This window comes from Pan paniscus, chromosome 1 (genome assembly GCF_029289425.2).
Source record: "Pan paniscus chromosome 1, NHGRI_mPanPan1-v2.0_pri, whole genome shotgun sequence".
NCBI classification, from domain to species: domain Eukaryota; kingdom Metazoa; phylum Chordata; class Mammalia; order Primates; family Hominidae; genus Pan; species Pan paniscus.
Genome location: NC_073249.2, coordinates 142,739,503 through 142,754,995, shown reverse-complemented (window position 1 = coordinate 142,754,995; position 15,493 = coordinate 142,739,503). Strand labels below are relative to the sequence as shown.

The window sequence follows — 15,493 nt, the reverse complement described above, 5'->3', positions numbered from 1 at the left end:
CTTAGTAATATAATCAGTGTTTTCATATTCTGCTATAAAGAGAGAGCAGATTTTTACTGGACCTGTGCAAATAGTCATATTCCCATAAAAGTACTTACAACTAATTTTTGAATTAAGGAGAAAAAAAGCAAATGCTTTTATCTTTTTTTACAAAAATATACTTTACCAAATTGCTATAAATTATAAATAGCTAAAGAGATAAGTTTTTTTAAATCTGGAAACCAAAATATTTAAGAACTAACAATGTTTTAAATGAAAGTTATGAAAACATTATTTTTATCAATTATTTAATTTCATGTAATTTTTGTTCTGCTTGATCTTAATTAGTATTTTCATATACTCATCTTTTCTTATTAGGGTTCTGGAAATTTTTATTTAGTCTATTGATCTTAAAGTTATTAAAAACCTGTATTTAAGGGTACTTGTTGGGGTCTTTTCTATGAATCTGATTGTAAATAATTTTGAGAATTCAAAATAATAACTCTGGATAACAAAAATCTAGAATAGCCATGGGTAAAAATCTGATGAAAGTTTACAATTAACAAGTAAAATTAGTTATTTCTATTTTAGCTAGCATTTTAAGACAATAACCAGAATTATGAATGTTAATTTCTATGAATTTATATAATTTTTGAAACATTCATATGAACAACATAGCCATAAATGCAACTAAAAGATCTAGTATCACATCATTTATACAATCTCTTATATAATTTAAAAATAAATCTAATTATTTAATATGTCTACAAGATGAGATCTGTGTCTTCAAATGTTTTCCAAGGGCCCAGCTGGAAAATCCCAAAGCTAATTCTAGATTAAGAACATTTAATTTAGGATTTGATTTTTGGGAAGTTTGTTAAACATCTTAAAAGACTTAAAACCCTTGGTCAAAACGGAGTAACAGGTCACTGTAAAATAATAGTCATTTATTTAACCAGAGTGATAATCAAAAGACATCAGATGTAATACAGAAAGTTATATGAATGTGAAAACTTTTATTATTTTTAAAGCTCAGTTTTTCTGAGTAATGAAAAACCTGATAAAGACAACATAGGATATTATCTTGATAAAATATAAAATCTAGTTTTTTAGACAAATCACCAAAATGGTAAAGAAAAATCTTCTGCAGTATGCTCATTATTTCTTTTTCCCATTTAGAGCTTTCCATTAAAAAAATTACCAATCATCTGAAAGTTGATTGAGTACTTGAATTTAATCAGACACAGGAAGAATGTGTCCAGGGTTATTGAGTGTACACTGTGTTATAGAAAAATATGAACAAGAGGAGGACTATCTTGAGCAGGGAAATACATGGCTCTCAGTAACAGCATGAGAAATTTCCTGGTTACATGAAATAATACAGACATATCAAGAAGAGCCAAGAATACAGATTCAAATTATACTGAAAGAAAACATTGTTTTTCTAGGCCTTTAAGATAAACATTTCTGCATCAGGCCATAACAAAGTTCAAACTGAAAAAAAAAAAAAAGTTCTAGGAGTTGAGGAAAAAGGTTGAAGGAGGGAGTTATCAACCCAGCCAAGCAAAAAGATATACCTTTCAAGAAAAAGAAGGGGATGTATGACCTTCAAATCATGTGTAGTGTGACACAGCAAAAGTCGAACTTCTGAAATATAAATTTCGAAAGGAAAACTTTACCTCAAGAAATGGAATTACTATTTTTAATGAAGAGGACAGCATTTCAAACCTAAAACTAGGGAAATTAATTAGATCTCAGGAAGAAATGTGGCAGAAATAGAAACTGCACTTTGGAAGATGGCTGTCAAAGAAACAGATTTTATAATTAAAAATCACAACCTTTTGCAGTATTATTGAGAGCAGATCAATACTTCAAGAAAGTTTTGTTTAAATATAGAGAGCAAGATTCTGGTCCTTTGTCAGTGCACCCTTGACACCAATCATTAATTTTTAGAAAAATATGTAAACAATTTTCCTTTCCAATTTCCCTATTTACACATAAAACTTTTTTCATAAGGTCCATCCTTTCATTTTTCCAAACCCCCAGTCTTAATCTTATAATTTTTCTTTTCTTCTTCCTCCGTTTTTGGAACAGCCAATCATTTTACTTTAGGAAAAATATTTACCACCTAATATACTTTTCATACAACATATTTTTTTCTTACATTCATATTTTGACTACTAGACCTCAATATACTTAAACTTTTTATAGAACTTAAAAACCCAATAAGGGATTTATATTTATTTAGCAATTTGTTTTAGTTTTTAAACTTATTTTGTTATGGCCCAGACATCTAATAAGTATCTTATTATTTAATTTAGTATAACATAACTGTAACACTTTAAATTACATGAGACATTGATTTATAAATGTTTATTTAATTAACATTCACCTAATTTATTCATTTTTATTAATTATCCATGGATTACTTATGAAAATTGAGATATTAGGCAGAGTCGTTATTTTAAGTTATTTTTATTAGCCAATTTTATAGCCTGTTAATATCAAATGTTTACCTAAATAAGAACTTAAAGTTAGATACATGAATATTCTGTCAATAACTCAGAAGATACACGTTTATTAAATCAGTAATATTAAATTAATCTTATTTATCAAATAATAGCATATACAAAGATCATTTTGTTTTAGTCTGGGTTTATAGCTTCATGACCTTAAGAAATTTATCAGAGGCAAATATAAAACTCTCTGACCAGGAAGTCTAGGCAAAAATCTATGTTGACAATTTTGAAGGCATTTCTCATTTTATTTTGTTAATAACTTTTTAGTATAGTTAAGTCTTGTTGAATTGAACCCTTGATCTTTATGTAATGCCCTTCTTTGTCTTTCCTGATCATTTAAGTTCTGTTTTATTGTATGTAAGAATAGACTCCTATTCTTTTTTGTTTTCCATTTCCATGGTAGTTCTTTCTCCATCCCTTTACTTTGAGCTTGTGAGTGTCTTTATAGGTGAGATGGATCTCTTGAAGACAGCAGACAGTTGGGACTTTTCTTTTTATCCAGCTACCTTTTAAGTGGGTCATTTAGACCATTTACATTCAGGGTTAGTAGTGATATGTGAGATTTTGATCCTGTTATTATGTTACCAGCTGATTGCTTTGCAGACTTGATTGTGTAATTGCTTTATATTGTCTGTGGGCTATGAGCTTAAGTGTGTTTTTGTGGTAGCAGATATTGATCTTTCATTTCCATGTTTAGGACTCCCTTAAGGACCACTTGTAAGGCTGATCTGGTGATAATGAAATTCCCTTAGTGTTTGCTTGGTGTCTGAGAAAGATTTTATTTCTCCTTCACTTGTGCAGCTTAATTTAGTGGGATATTAAATTCTTAGATGGATTTTTTTTTCTTTGAGGATGCTGAAAATAGGCCCCAATCTCTTTTGGATTGTAAGTTATAAGCTGAGAGGTCCCCTGCTGATGCACCTGATGGAATTCCCTCTGTAAGTGACCTGACATTTCTCTGCAGCTGCCTTCAAGTTAAATGTGGTATATATACACCATGGAATAGTATGCATCCATAAAAAGAATGAAATCATGTCCTTTGCAGCAACATAGAAGCTGCTGGAGGTCATTATCCTAAGTGAATTAACACAGGAACAAAAATCCAGATACTTCATGTTTTTACTTTTAAGTGGGAGCTAAACGTTGAGTGTACGTGGACATAAAGATGGAAACAGTAGACACTAGGGACTACTAGAGAGGAGAGGGAGGGAGGAGAATATGGGCTGAAAAATTAGCCAGTGGGTGCTATGCTCACCACCTGGATGATAGGAACATTCATACCCCAAACCTCAGGATCATCCAATATGCCCATGTAGCAAACCTGCACATGTACTCTCTGAATCTAAAATATAAATTTTAAAAAATAAATAATTTAAAAACCAATTAATTTATCAAAGATGTACTTAAGTCATGTGAACTAAAATATTTTATATAAGCACCCATTTATCCAAATAGAATTCTTTAAGGGATTTCTAGACAACTATGTCAGATATTATTATATAGACACAGCATACAATATATGTACATATGCATAAAAGCATCTAAACACCTATACTAATGTATAAATAAAAATATTACAGCTTTTATTTTAGAACTTTAATCATGAGATAGTAAAACAATAAGTGCATCAGTTTATAAAAAGAGTTAGATCCAAATTATTTTTCAAACAAAATGGGATGAGGCTAAACTTTAAGCTTTTTTTAATAGGTAATATTATGAAGTATGTGAACTAAATTATAGGTAGAGTAGTTTGAGTCAGTTAGCAATATACTGGAATAGACAAAGAATTGTTAACTGAGAAAATGTGAATGAATTATGTGAGGAGACCCAAATGATAGGAGTTATTCTAACCAGGTCTGTACAATATTTTCTTGTCTCAATTCTTTGTCCCTGAAGGTAAGATTGTTGCCATTTCTTTTAGTATAGGGACAGTGTCCTTTACATTGGAATTTTATCTTAAAAACAAAACAGCATGAAAATCACAATGATTTTCTTTTTTATCTGATGATTTTCAAGTGTTTTTACTTAAATAATATGCCAAAATAGCTGAGGATTTTTGGGAAAAAAGAGTTTAGTCTAGATTAGGATAAAGAAGAGGAATTGTAAACGTGGAGGGAAAAGCTCCAGAAGGGAACTTGTCTCCGCTAGCTTTGAGACAGTATTTTGTAACAAGGCAATCTCTGAGTCCTGAAATTTTTATTAGCCTTAAGATATCAGTTGAGATATGAGTCTTATTTGGAGTATATGATTTTGTCACCATGGTCTTTTAGTTTTGTTGTAAGAACAACAGACTGTTTGAATGATTCCTATAACGTTTGAACATGTTACCAGCTGGAGTCTCAGAAAATATCTTGGCATGCCTTCAAACTTTGAGAGCCTATTTTTAACTAAATGTATTTAGGTGATTTGGTTTAATGCCAAATACGTAAGAGCCAATTAAACACAAGTGCTGAATACACAAGGCCAAATAAACACAAGCACCAACAGAAAATAAAGTATGTCCTTACCAGGAAGAACAATAAGCCTTCTCCAAATGAAGGGGAAAGTCTCCTCATCCAAACCTCAAAACTGAGGTCTAAACCTTACACCTGAAGTCAACAGGGGGAAAATAACCCTCCTCAACAGGAGATCAGTTAACCAGGAGGCAAAAGACCCCTCTCAAACAGGAGTGGGAAAGAGAAAGACCCCTTCCCAGCCAAATCCCAAATAAAACAGAACTCAACCAAAATTAAGAGTTTAGTCCAAAAGAGACTCACTAAGGGGAAAAGAGGGGACTCCCCAGAAGCAGCGGGACTGAAAGGGCTCCAATGGGGGTACTTCATGCTGTAGTTCCCAGGGCCAGTGATTCTCCCTGAAGTATGTCAGCTTTAGGATCCCACTTCTGACACCAAGTATATCAAAGTCAAAATAAAAATATAGAGATGAATCTCTAGATTTGATATTTTATTTGGGAAGCAAGAATTACAATGCAAGATATCCACACAGACCAGGTGGTCTTTGGTGTGACTGAAGAATAAAAAGAAGGTTGAAAGTTTTATAAAAAGGAGAAGTTTTACGTTTTGGGACAAAGTTCATTGGCACTAGCAAAGTTTTGGGGAGCTGGCAAGCTGTGATTGGTGAGTGATGGTGGTGGGTTCAAACTAGTCTTAGAGTCACAGCAGGTTGTTTCAGTAGCTATTAGATAAAACTGGCTTCAGGTTACAGCAGGAAGCTTTAGCAGCTAGGCATGTGGAAAATTTAATTCTTGGAGCAGGTGCTGGGTGCTCTGAGTGCTTTATTGCCCTGGCCCATCAACTCTGATTTTTTAGTTGGGTATGACAAAAATGACCCAACTTACACAATTAACTTTCATAATTAAATACTGGCATAACTAAAACACAAGTATGAACTGAAACAGGACTGATGATGGTAATTTGATTCATAAAATGATGGTGGCAGACTCAGAATATCACAAGATGATATCAAGTAATGAGCAAACATTGGAGTCATTTTAATTACCCGAGGCCTAAGCCAAGATTCGTTTATTGACTTACTATGTACAGGGCAACTAATATAATTAATATAGCATCAGGCACTGTGCAAAGTAGCTTCTGCTTATCTTTGAGAATTTTCTTTCCTCTCCTATTGTCCTCTCTCTCCTACTGCCCCTTGTTCAAGCAGAATCCTCATATTGCCTTATGGTTATTTAAAGTTTACACTAAAGTACCACACCTGAACCTGTTCTCAAAAAAGTTTTTGTTAACTTTATATAATTGGTAACTTCTTTTCTTTGCAACTCCTCACAGTCTTAGTACTCTTTGATATTGACTCTTTAATACTTGACTTGGTACTAAAAGGATAGCAAGTTGATTGAAAGAATTCACACTAAGACACTTGCCTTATCTCATCTTTCACAAGTACTACATATACACTTGAACGATTGCCAGTGTCCATCTTAGAAGTTTTGAGGCAATAGGAATATGAATTATTGTTTAGCATGGCTTTAATCAGAATCAAATGAGGCATTATAATTCTCTACTTAAAGCTGTCTGGACTTAAAACTGCTACAGCATTAGCCCTTACCATTGTCTTCCTACATTCAATTAAATATTAAGTAGAAATACCCAATAACACTTTGTACTTGGAACATTTTACTTTCACCTTTCAAGAATTCGATTATAGGTTGAGCACAGTGGCTCATGTAAGCCTGTAATCCCAGGACTTTGGGAGGCTCAGGAAGGTGGATCACTTGAGCTCAGGAATTCAAAACCAGCCTAGGCAACATGGCAAACCAAACCCTCCAGACACACACATACAAATACAAAAAATTAGTTGGGCATGGTGGTGTGCAACTGTAGTCCCAGCTACTCGGTAGACTGAGGTGGGAAGATTGCATGAGCCCAAGAGTTTGAGGCTGCAGTGATCATGCTACAGCACTCCAGCCTGGTGACAGAGTAAGAAAAAAAAAGAATTTTATTATAGATCTATGTAATGTATGTGTTCCTCCAATTAAACACCAGCATATGGAAATTAATATTTTATAAGTAAAAAGTAATAATATTAATGACATTTTACATTTACAGATGCATGTAAACGTGCATTTTATGTTTACAGATGCATGGATAAAGTAAGAGGGGACCTCCCAGGTCAGATGTTTCCCAGTTTAAGCATAAATGTTGCAATGACCAGAATGATTATTTTAATCTCTGCTTACAATGTTCTCCTCATTCCTTGTCATTTGGCATACAATGTGGATTGACAGTGTTGGGATGAAGCTGAAACTGGAAGGGTATTATAAAATTTTGCTCCCCAAAAGCATTTTTCTTTACATATGCATTCTTTCAACAAATATTTACTGAGCACTTGGGAAATGCAGTGACAAGCAAAAAAAGGCAGCACATAAAATCTTTTGTTGGAATTTGTATTTCTCTTGCTACCAGATCAAATTCATACCAACCATCTTGAGGGAAATCCTATTCATAGTTAAGGTTGTTCACTGAGGAAACAAATCTGAAAGTCATTGCTATTTATCAGGCAGATTAGTAGAATTCAAGTAATACATTAGAAGATAAATTAGAAACTCAGAAAATTGGTACATCCTTTTGGATTTTTCAGATTCTGACATCAAAATTACACTGATCTATTAATCTAATATATACATAAAAGAACTAGCTGGGTGCGGTGGCTGACTCCTGTAATCCCAGCACTTTGGGAGGCTGAGGCGGGTGGATCATTTGAGGTCAGGTATTCGAGACCAGCCTGGCCAACATGGTGAAACCCCGTCTCTACTGAAAATACAAAAATTAGCCAGGCATGGTGGTGGGCGCTTGTAATCCCAGCTACTCAGGAAGCTGAGGCAGAAGAATCGCTTGAACCCAGGAGGCGGAGTTTGCAGTGAGCCAAGATTGTGCCACTGCACTCCAGCCTGGGCAACAGAGCAAGACTGTGTCTCAAAAAAAAAAAAAAAGAACTGTACGTATTTACACTAACATAGAGATTATACTTATGTCTGTGAATCTATGTAAACAAGCATAGTAGAAGATTTGGAAATGCTGATGCCAAGATTGTATCTATGGTTTCTGAATAGGATTATGAGTATTCATTATTCTTCATCAATATTTTATGATATTTTTCCATAACGAGCATATGTCATTTTTGTAACAGGAACTATTACAAAATGGGTAAAATGGCATTAATCTGCAGATAAATGCAGCTAAAGAGCTTCTACGTAGGGAAATTCTATAAACACTTGAAATTTGTGAGAAAAGTAGATGGAACCTGTTAACTATAGCAGTGGCCCCGATAGACACTCCATTTGGCACATTTGCTTTCCAATTATTCTCAAGATCAGACATAATTAGAAAGACATCAATATATTTAAATATGGGCAATAATGATTCACAATGAGCTATTTTAGGTTTATATTTTTCCTCAACATATGCTTCCCCATAAATTTATCAGAGTGTTATTTGAACAAAATATAGAGATTTAATAAATATTTGAAAAGTAACAAGGTTCTTTACATACTTTTTTAAAAAATACTTTTTGTTCCCAAAGTACCTCTACTTCATATTAGTTTTTATGCATAATCTACTAATTAGAATGTATTAACTCATTTTTACAGAAAATCAATGGTTTTATTTCTTTGCAGTGAGCCCCATGCACGGTTCTATGCAGCTCAGATAGTGCTAACATTCGAGTACCTCCATTCACTAGACCTCATCTACAGAGATCTAAAACCTGAAAATCTCTTAATTGACCATCAAGGCTATATCCAGGTATGACTTTAACACATTATGTGTACTGTATATGAGAAAATACTAGGCAAGACATTGTATGTATGTAACCCCAACTTGGAATTTTTTTTGAAGAAGACACTTTCTCCTAATAGTTTAAGTAGAGCTCAGAGTTTTGCTGCTATTACAGAGAAGCAAAAATCCTGTTATGAAAGGAACTTCTTTATATCTCCATTAATCTATAGTTGTGAACTGAGTATAGCCTCTTGCATAAGGTGATATTAATAGCTAAATCTGTGAGCAGTTATTAGTGCCAGGCATATTCCACGTGTTTTACATGTATTATTTCTTTAATCCTGATAAACCTATGAAGTGGAAATACCATTGTTATCTTCATTTTAAGATTAACAAAACTAAGACATAGCAAGGTCATTTAGCCAATAAATGGTAGAGTCAGAATTTGAACCTAGGCAGTCTGATCCCAGAGTCCATGCCCTTTACGACTACAATATAACTGCCAAAGAATCCCTGACTACCAATACTGAACTCGTAGCAACGTTTTCTTTCCACTTCTACTACTAATAAAGTGGGAGCATTTCTTTTTACACAATTATTGATAGATTCTCCCATTGACGTTTTTACACTTCTGATGGTGCAACTAATGGCAGAGGACACATTGGGGTAAGGCAGACATTTAGCATTGTTTCATTTTTATTAATGCTATTTATTTTTACCTTTTATTTTCACTTTTTCATTCCTTGGGTCTAGGATCTTATAATAATGACTGAAAAGAGTTTTGTTGTTATTAACTTGTTCCTTTTCTTTGAGTTGAGGAAGGATTTCCAACTTGGATTGTTTAAACTTTCATTCACTAAATATTCATGAATGAATTTCAATTACGTGGACTTAATTTTTTTCCATTTCTTTCATAGTTTCAATTTGAATTTTAAACTTTCAATGTAGGTGCAATAAATACATTTATTGTGAGGTAATACATTTTCACTAGTATTCTTTTTTTCTTTTATAGGTCACAGACTTTGGGTTTGCCAAAAGAGTTAAAGGCAGAACTTGGACATTATGTGGAACTCCAGAGTATTTGGCTCCAGAAATAATTCTCAGCAAGGTATATTCATAATATCAACACATAAGAAGTAGAAATATGAGACATGCATCCCTATGGACTTTTGTAAAAACAGTTTATTGATCTAATTTTACATTTTTAATTTGATCTAAGTTATGAATTTAAATCTATTTGTGTATGATTACTAAAGAATTATTATTTATCATCTACCACTAATCCTGTAACCTCTGTCAATTTTAACTCTGGGTCTTAGAGATATAATATGAATAAATATGACCTCTAGATCCATGTTTTGCAACCAAAAACATAGTCTTTTCTTAATTATTCCTAGTAACGGAAGGGTAGAGAAGACTTGCTCTGGATTATACCAAGAGGTAAATCTAGAGATGATATGTACTAGTTGTCCATTCTTTCTTTGTTTCAAATTTACCAGTTAAATAAAAGGAATGTATGAGAAGTGTTTTTAAATTTTAAATAGGACTATTAACAGCAATTGAATAGTTTTAGTCTTATTGAAGGCAGCTCTACTTTTCTAAATAGTGAAATGTGGTGAGAGAAACTGTACCTATATCCAAAAGAATGGTTAACTTTTCCTCTGCCATCACTTGGTGGAGAAATCTAGAAAGGAGAACCTAACAATAACCAGGCACAAATAGGAGAGAGGAAAAGGAAGGGGATAAGACACATGCTTCACTGGTTCCCAAATGGAATCACTGAAATATGGCTAACTTATAGAAGTGTTAAAATAAAAGATTTCTTTCAACTTTTCTCTCATTATCTTTCATAATTTAAATAATATGTAACTTCTTGATATTTTATAATCGAAATATCATTGTAGTTAACACATTTCTTTAAATACAGTTAACAAATAATGGGACAACAAAATGAGCACTAAAACTTTTACAAATGTGTATATATTGTAAAAGTAATACTCATTATATAAAATTTGGAAAATACAGAAAAACATAAACAACCAAAAAAAAACCTATATGTAATCCCACCAACCTAGAGGCAGCCTTTTTAAAAACATTCATATATATATGTACATATATGTATATATGTGTATATATATACACACCACATATATGTGTATATATGTGTATATATACACATATGTGATATACACACCACATATATGTGTATATATGTGTATATATACACATATGTGTGGTGTGTGCATATATATGTATATATGTATATGTGTATATATACATATATATGCATATATATGTGTATACGCATATATGTATATATGTATATGTGTATATATATGCATATATATGCATATATGTATATATGTACATATATATACACACACACACATTTTAACTTTATTTTAGCTTTCATTTTAGGTTCAGGGATACATGTGAAGGTTGGTTACAGACGTAAACTCATGTCATGGGAGTTTGTTATACAGATTATTTCATCACTCAGGAATTAAGCCCAGTACCCATAGTTATCTTTTCTTATCCTCTCCCTCCTCCCTACCTCCACCCTCAAGTAGAATCCAGTATCTGTTTTTTCCTTCTTTGTCTTCATAAATTCTCATCATTTAACTCCCACTTACAAGTGAAAACATGTGGTATTTGGTTTTCTGTTCTGCATTAGTTTGCTGAGGATGATAGCCTCCAGCTCCATCCATGTTCATGCAAAAGACATGATCTCATTCCTTTTTATAGCTGCATAGTATTCCGTAGTGTATATGTACCACATTTTCTTTGTCTAGTCTACAATTGGTGGACATGTAGGTTGATTCCATGTCTTTGCTTTTGTGAATAGTGCCACAATGAATAAACAAATGCATGTGTCTTTATGATGAAATGATTTATAATCCTCTGGGTGTATACCCAGTAGTGGGATTGCTGGGTCGAATGGTAGTTCTGCTTTTAGCTCTTTGAGGAATCTCCATACTGCTTTCCACAATGGTTGAACTAATTTACACTCCTACCAACAGCGTCTAAGTGTTCACTTTTCTCTGCAACCTTGCCAGCATCTGTTATTTTTTGACTATTTGTTTATTTATTTATTTATTTATTTATTTTCTGGAGATGGAGTCTTGCTCTGTCGCCCAGGCTGCAGTGCAGTGGCATGATCTCGGTTCACTGCAACCTCTGCCTCCTGAGTTCAAGCTATTCTCGTGCTTCAGGCTCCCAAGTAGCTGGGACTACAGGCATGCACTACAACACCTGGCTAATTTTTGTATTTTTTAGTAGAGACAGGGTTTCACCGTATTGATCAGGCTGGTCTTGAACTCCCGACCTCAAGTGGTGCACCCTCCTTGGCCTCTCAAAGTGCTGGGATTACAGGGGTGAGCCACTATGCCCTTCCATTTTTTTACTTTTTAGTAATAGCCATTCTGACTGGTGTGGAATGGTATCTCATTGTGGTTTTGACTTGCTTGCATTTCTCTAATGATCGGTGATATTGAGCATTTTTTCATATCTTTGTTGGCCGCATGTATGTCTTCTTTTAGAAAGTGTCAGTTCATGTCCTTTGCCCACCTTTTCATGGGGTTGTTTGTTTCTTGTAAATTTGTTTAAGTTCCTCATAGATGCTGGATATTAGACCTTTGGCAGATGCATATGGTTTGCAAATATTTTCTCCCATTCTGTAGGTTGTCTGTTTACCATTGATAGTTTCTTTTGCTGTGCAGAATCTCTTCAGTTTAATTAGATCCCACTTGACAGTGTTTGCTTTTGTTGGAATTGCTTTTGGTGTCTTTGTCATGAAACCTTTGTCCATTCTTATGTCCAGGGTGGCATTGCCTAGGTTGTCTTCCAAGGTTTTTATACTTCGGGGTTTTGCATTTAGGTCTTTAATCCATCTTGAGTTGATTTTTGTATATGGTATAAGGAAGGGATCTATCTTCAGTCTTTTGCATGTGGCTAGCCAGTTATCCCAGCACCATTTATTGAGTAGGGAAACTTTTCCCCATTGCTTGGTTTTGTCAGCTTTGTCAAAGATCAGGTGGTCGTAGGTGTGTGGACTTATTTCTGGGTTGTCATAGTTGAAATCATAGTAAATATATATAGTCTTGTCTCTGACTTTTTTCACTTTTATAATAACAAGCATGCAAACATCATTCTAATGGCTTGTTTGTAAATGTACCAGAAAATATGTAGCCACTCTTCTACCGTTGAGTGTTCAGGTTTTATTTTTGATTTTTTATTATTATAAATAACTATGATAAACATCCTTATACATAAAAGTTTTTTCCTTATTTTACATTATTTTCTTAGCATATATTCCCAGAAGTAGAATTACTGGGTCAAGGAATAGGAACATTTTTAAGGCTTTTGATACATATTGCCAAATTGCTTTCCAAAGTTATGCCATTTTACACTTCTACCATTAGTGTATTATAGTGCCTATTTCATAACACTATCACTGGGTATACTCATTTTTAAAATATTTACTGATTTCATAGGCAATAATTTGTATCTCATTGTTTTAATTCTCATGTTTTTTATTTATTTTTCAAATGGTTAATAGCCATTTGGTATTTCTTTGTGTGTCTGTAAATTATTAGTTCATTTCCTTTGCCCATTTATCTATTGTAATTTAACATTTTTCTTATTGATGTGTTTTGATTTCTATACCTTGGGTATTAACTTGTGTCTGACATATTTACTATAAACATTAGCACGCAATTTAAACATATGAATCAAAAAGTTAAAGAGAGTTAATGCCTATTTCTATTAGAAAACAAAGTGCTATTCCTGTTATACCACTCCTTCCCTTAAAAAGATATACACAGTATCAGGGAAAAAAAGAGAAAAAGAAAATCTCTATAGCGCTAAAGTATTATATTTTTGCTAGAATTTTGAAAACTAAGTAGTTTGTAAAGCTAAAATTTTGACAAAAGGGTGGAATGTGGTGAGTTGTGATGGTAGAGGGTACCTCTGAGGGCAGAACAATAGATCTGGGTAGAATTCAGCTTATTTCTCTTCATGACAGGTTGTTGGGGTTGTTAAAAAATCTCTTGTGTCAGTTGATACTGACCATAGTTAATAAACTATATTAGCATGTTAATATGAAGATGTTATTCTTATTTATTTTCTTATGAATACTTACAGATTTTAATTTTAGTAAGCTTAATATGAAAAAAACAAACATAACCTGTGATTTTTACATTTGGTTTGCAAAGCACTTTTTACACACGTTACTCCCTTTCATTTGATACAGTCCTCACAAAACTCTGTGAATTCATTTTTTTCCTGCATATCTTTTAGATATAGGAAGCAAGACAGTAGATAGCAGAAGTAAAGTATACTTAAATATTTACATTAATTGAATTTTACATTAAACTTTTTGCTTTCACAAAATCCTATGAAGCAGATGGGATTATCCCTAGCACATTCACCCTCCTAACTCCAAAAATATAGAGTATTTTGAAGTCAACTTCATTATTTACTATGTAGTCCAGTTTCTATTATTTTCTTTGAAAACTTTTGATCTTTCTAGGCATGCTGTGGAAAATCTGTTTCATAAGATTATGGACCTAGAGTGGGCCTTAAGAAGTAATGTGGTCTAACTGCCTCCCTGTTATTGAGCAAGAACTAAATTATACCAGTGAAATAAAGAAAATTTCATTGTCTATAATATTCTTAATAATTTTAGGAAGAAGATTTAATACTCTTTCCTAATATCCAATTTCAGTATCTGGAAATCCTCTCCTTTGTTTAATTTAAATCTGACCTGATACATTTGGTTCATTTTTAAATTCTGTCCTGAATAGCTGCTCAGCAATTGCTTTAAAAAAATTTTATATGCTTTCAGATCATTTTGAAATTACCTTTGACTTCATTCTCTTTTGAGTAACTTAAGTAACAATTGACATTGGTGTTGGTTTATCTCAGGGCTACAATAAGGCAGTGGATTGGTGGGCATTAGGAGTGCTAATCTATGAAATGGCAGCTGGCTATCCCCCATTCTTTGCAGACCAACCAATTCAGATTTATGAAAAGATTGTTTCTGGAAAGGTAAGTAAAACATTTTATTATTCCTCTCTTATTACTGTATATGAATTTTAAGCTTCATGAATTGAAACTATATTGTGTCATAATTATTATTCTACATTGGGAAAAATATAGAAAAATCTACAGTTGCTGCTCTTACTAGCATAAGAATTGAATCATTTCAGTCTTTTAAGAAAAAAAGGGCAGTTTTACAAAGAAATTAACAAAACAGTAAAGCAATTTCTGTATTTAGTATTTTTATCACAAAGAACAGGATCATAGCCATAATTCTCGATATTCCTTCAAATAAATAAAAATAGTTTATTATTTCATGTGTCTATCTTCATGGAGAAAAGTTTTAGGGGCTGTTTTATATGCCCTTCCATTTTCAGGAGAGACTTCTTGTTTTAATTATGTCCAATACTATAACATTGGAAGTAAAAGTAAATATAAAATGAATAAGCCTTTTTAAGATGGAAATTTATAGAATTGATTTTAACAGAATTGTTCATATAGATTGTGATTATACTTGTCATTGGTTTTTAGCAAACATGGAAATAACATTAATTTTTCTTCAACATGAGTAGACTTACTGTGTTGTAGTATTTTACATTTTGTAAATTTCTTCATAAACCTTCCTTCTTTTGCACTTATAACCTCTAATTTGCTTTCAAGAGTGTTTTTTTTAGGGTCAGTCATTTGCTGTTGCCTTAGCTCAGACCTCGGATCTTTTCTTAAAAG

General features: G+C 32.9%; 1 protein-coding gene across 9 annotated transcripts in view; it reads left to right on the top strand.

Annotated features, from left to right (window-relative positions):
* The window catches only part of PRKACB (protein kinase cAMP-activated catalytic subunit beta), a 161,259-nt gene that overhangs the window by 110,764 nt on the left and 35,002 nt on the right, over window positions 1–15,493 (top strand). For all 9 annotated transcript variants that reach the window (XM_034933999.3, XM_034933971.3, XM_034933959.4 and 6 more), the window contains 3 exons: window positions 8,629–8,755; window positions 9,741–9,836; window positions 14,654–14,776. In XM_034933999.3, the coding sequence (XP_034789890.1) occupies window positions 8,629–8,755; window positions 9,741–9,836; window positions 14,654–14,776 (346 nt within the window). The remainder of the gene's footprint in view (window positions 1–8,628; window positions 8,756–9,740; window positions 9,837–14,653; window positions 14,777–15,493) is intronic.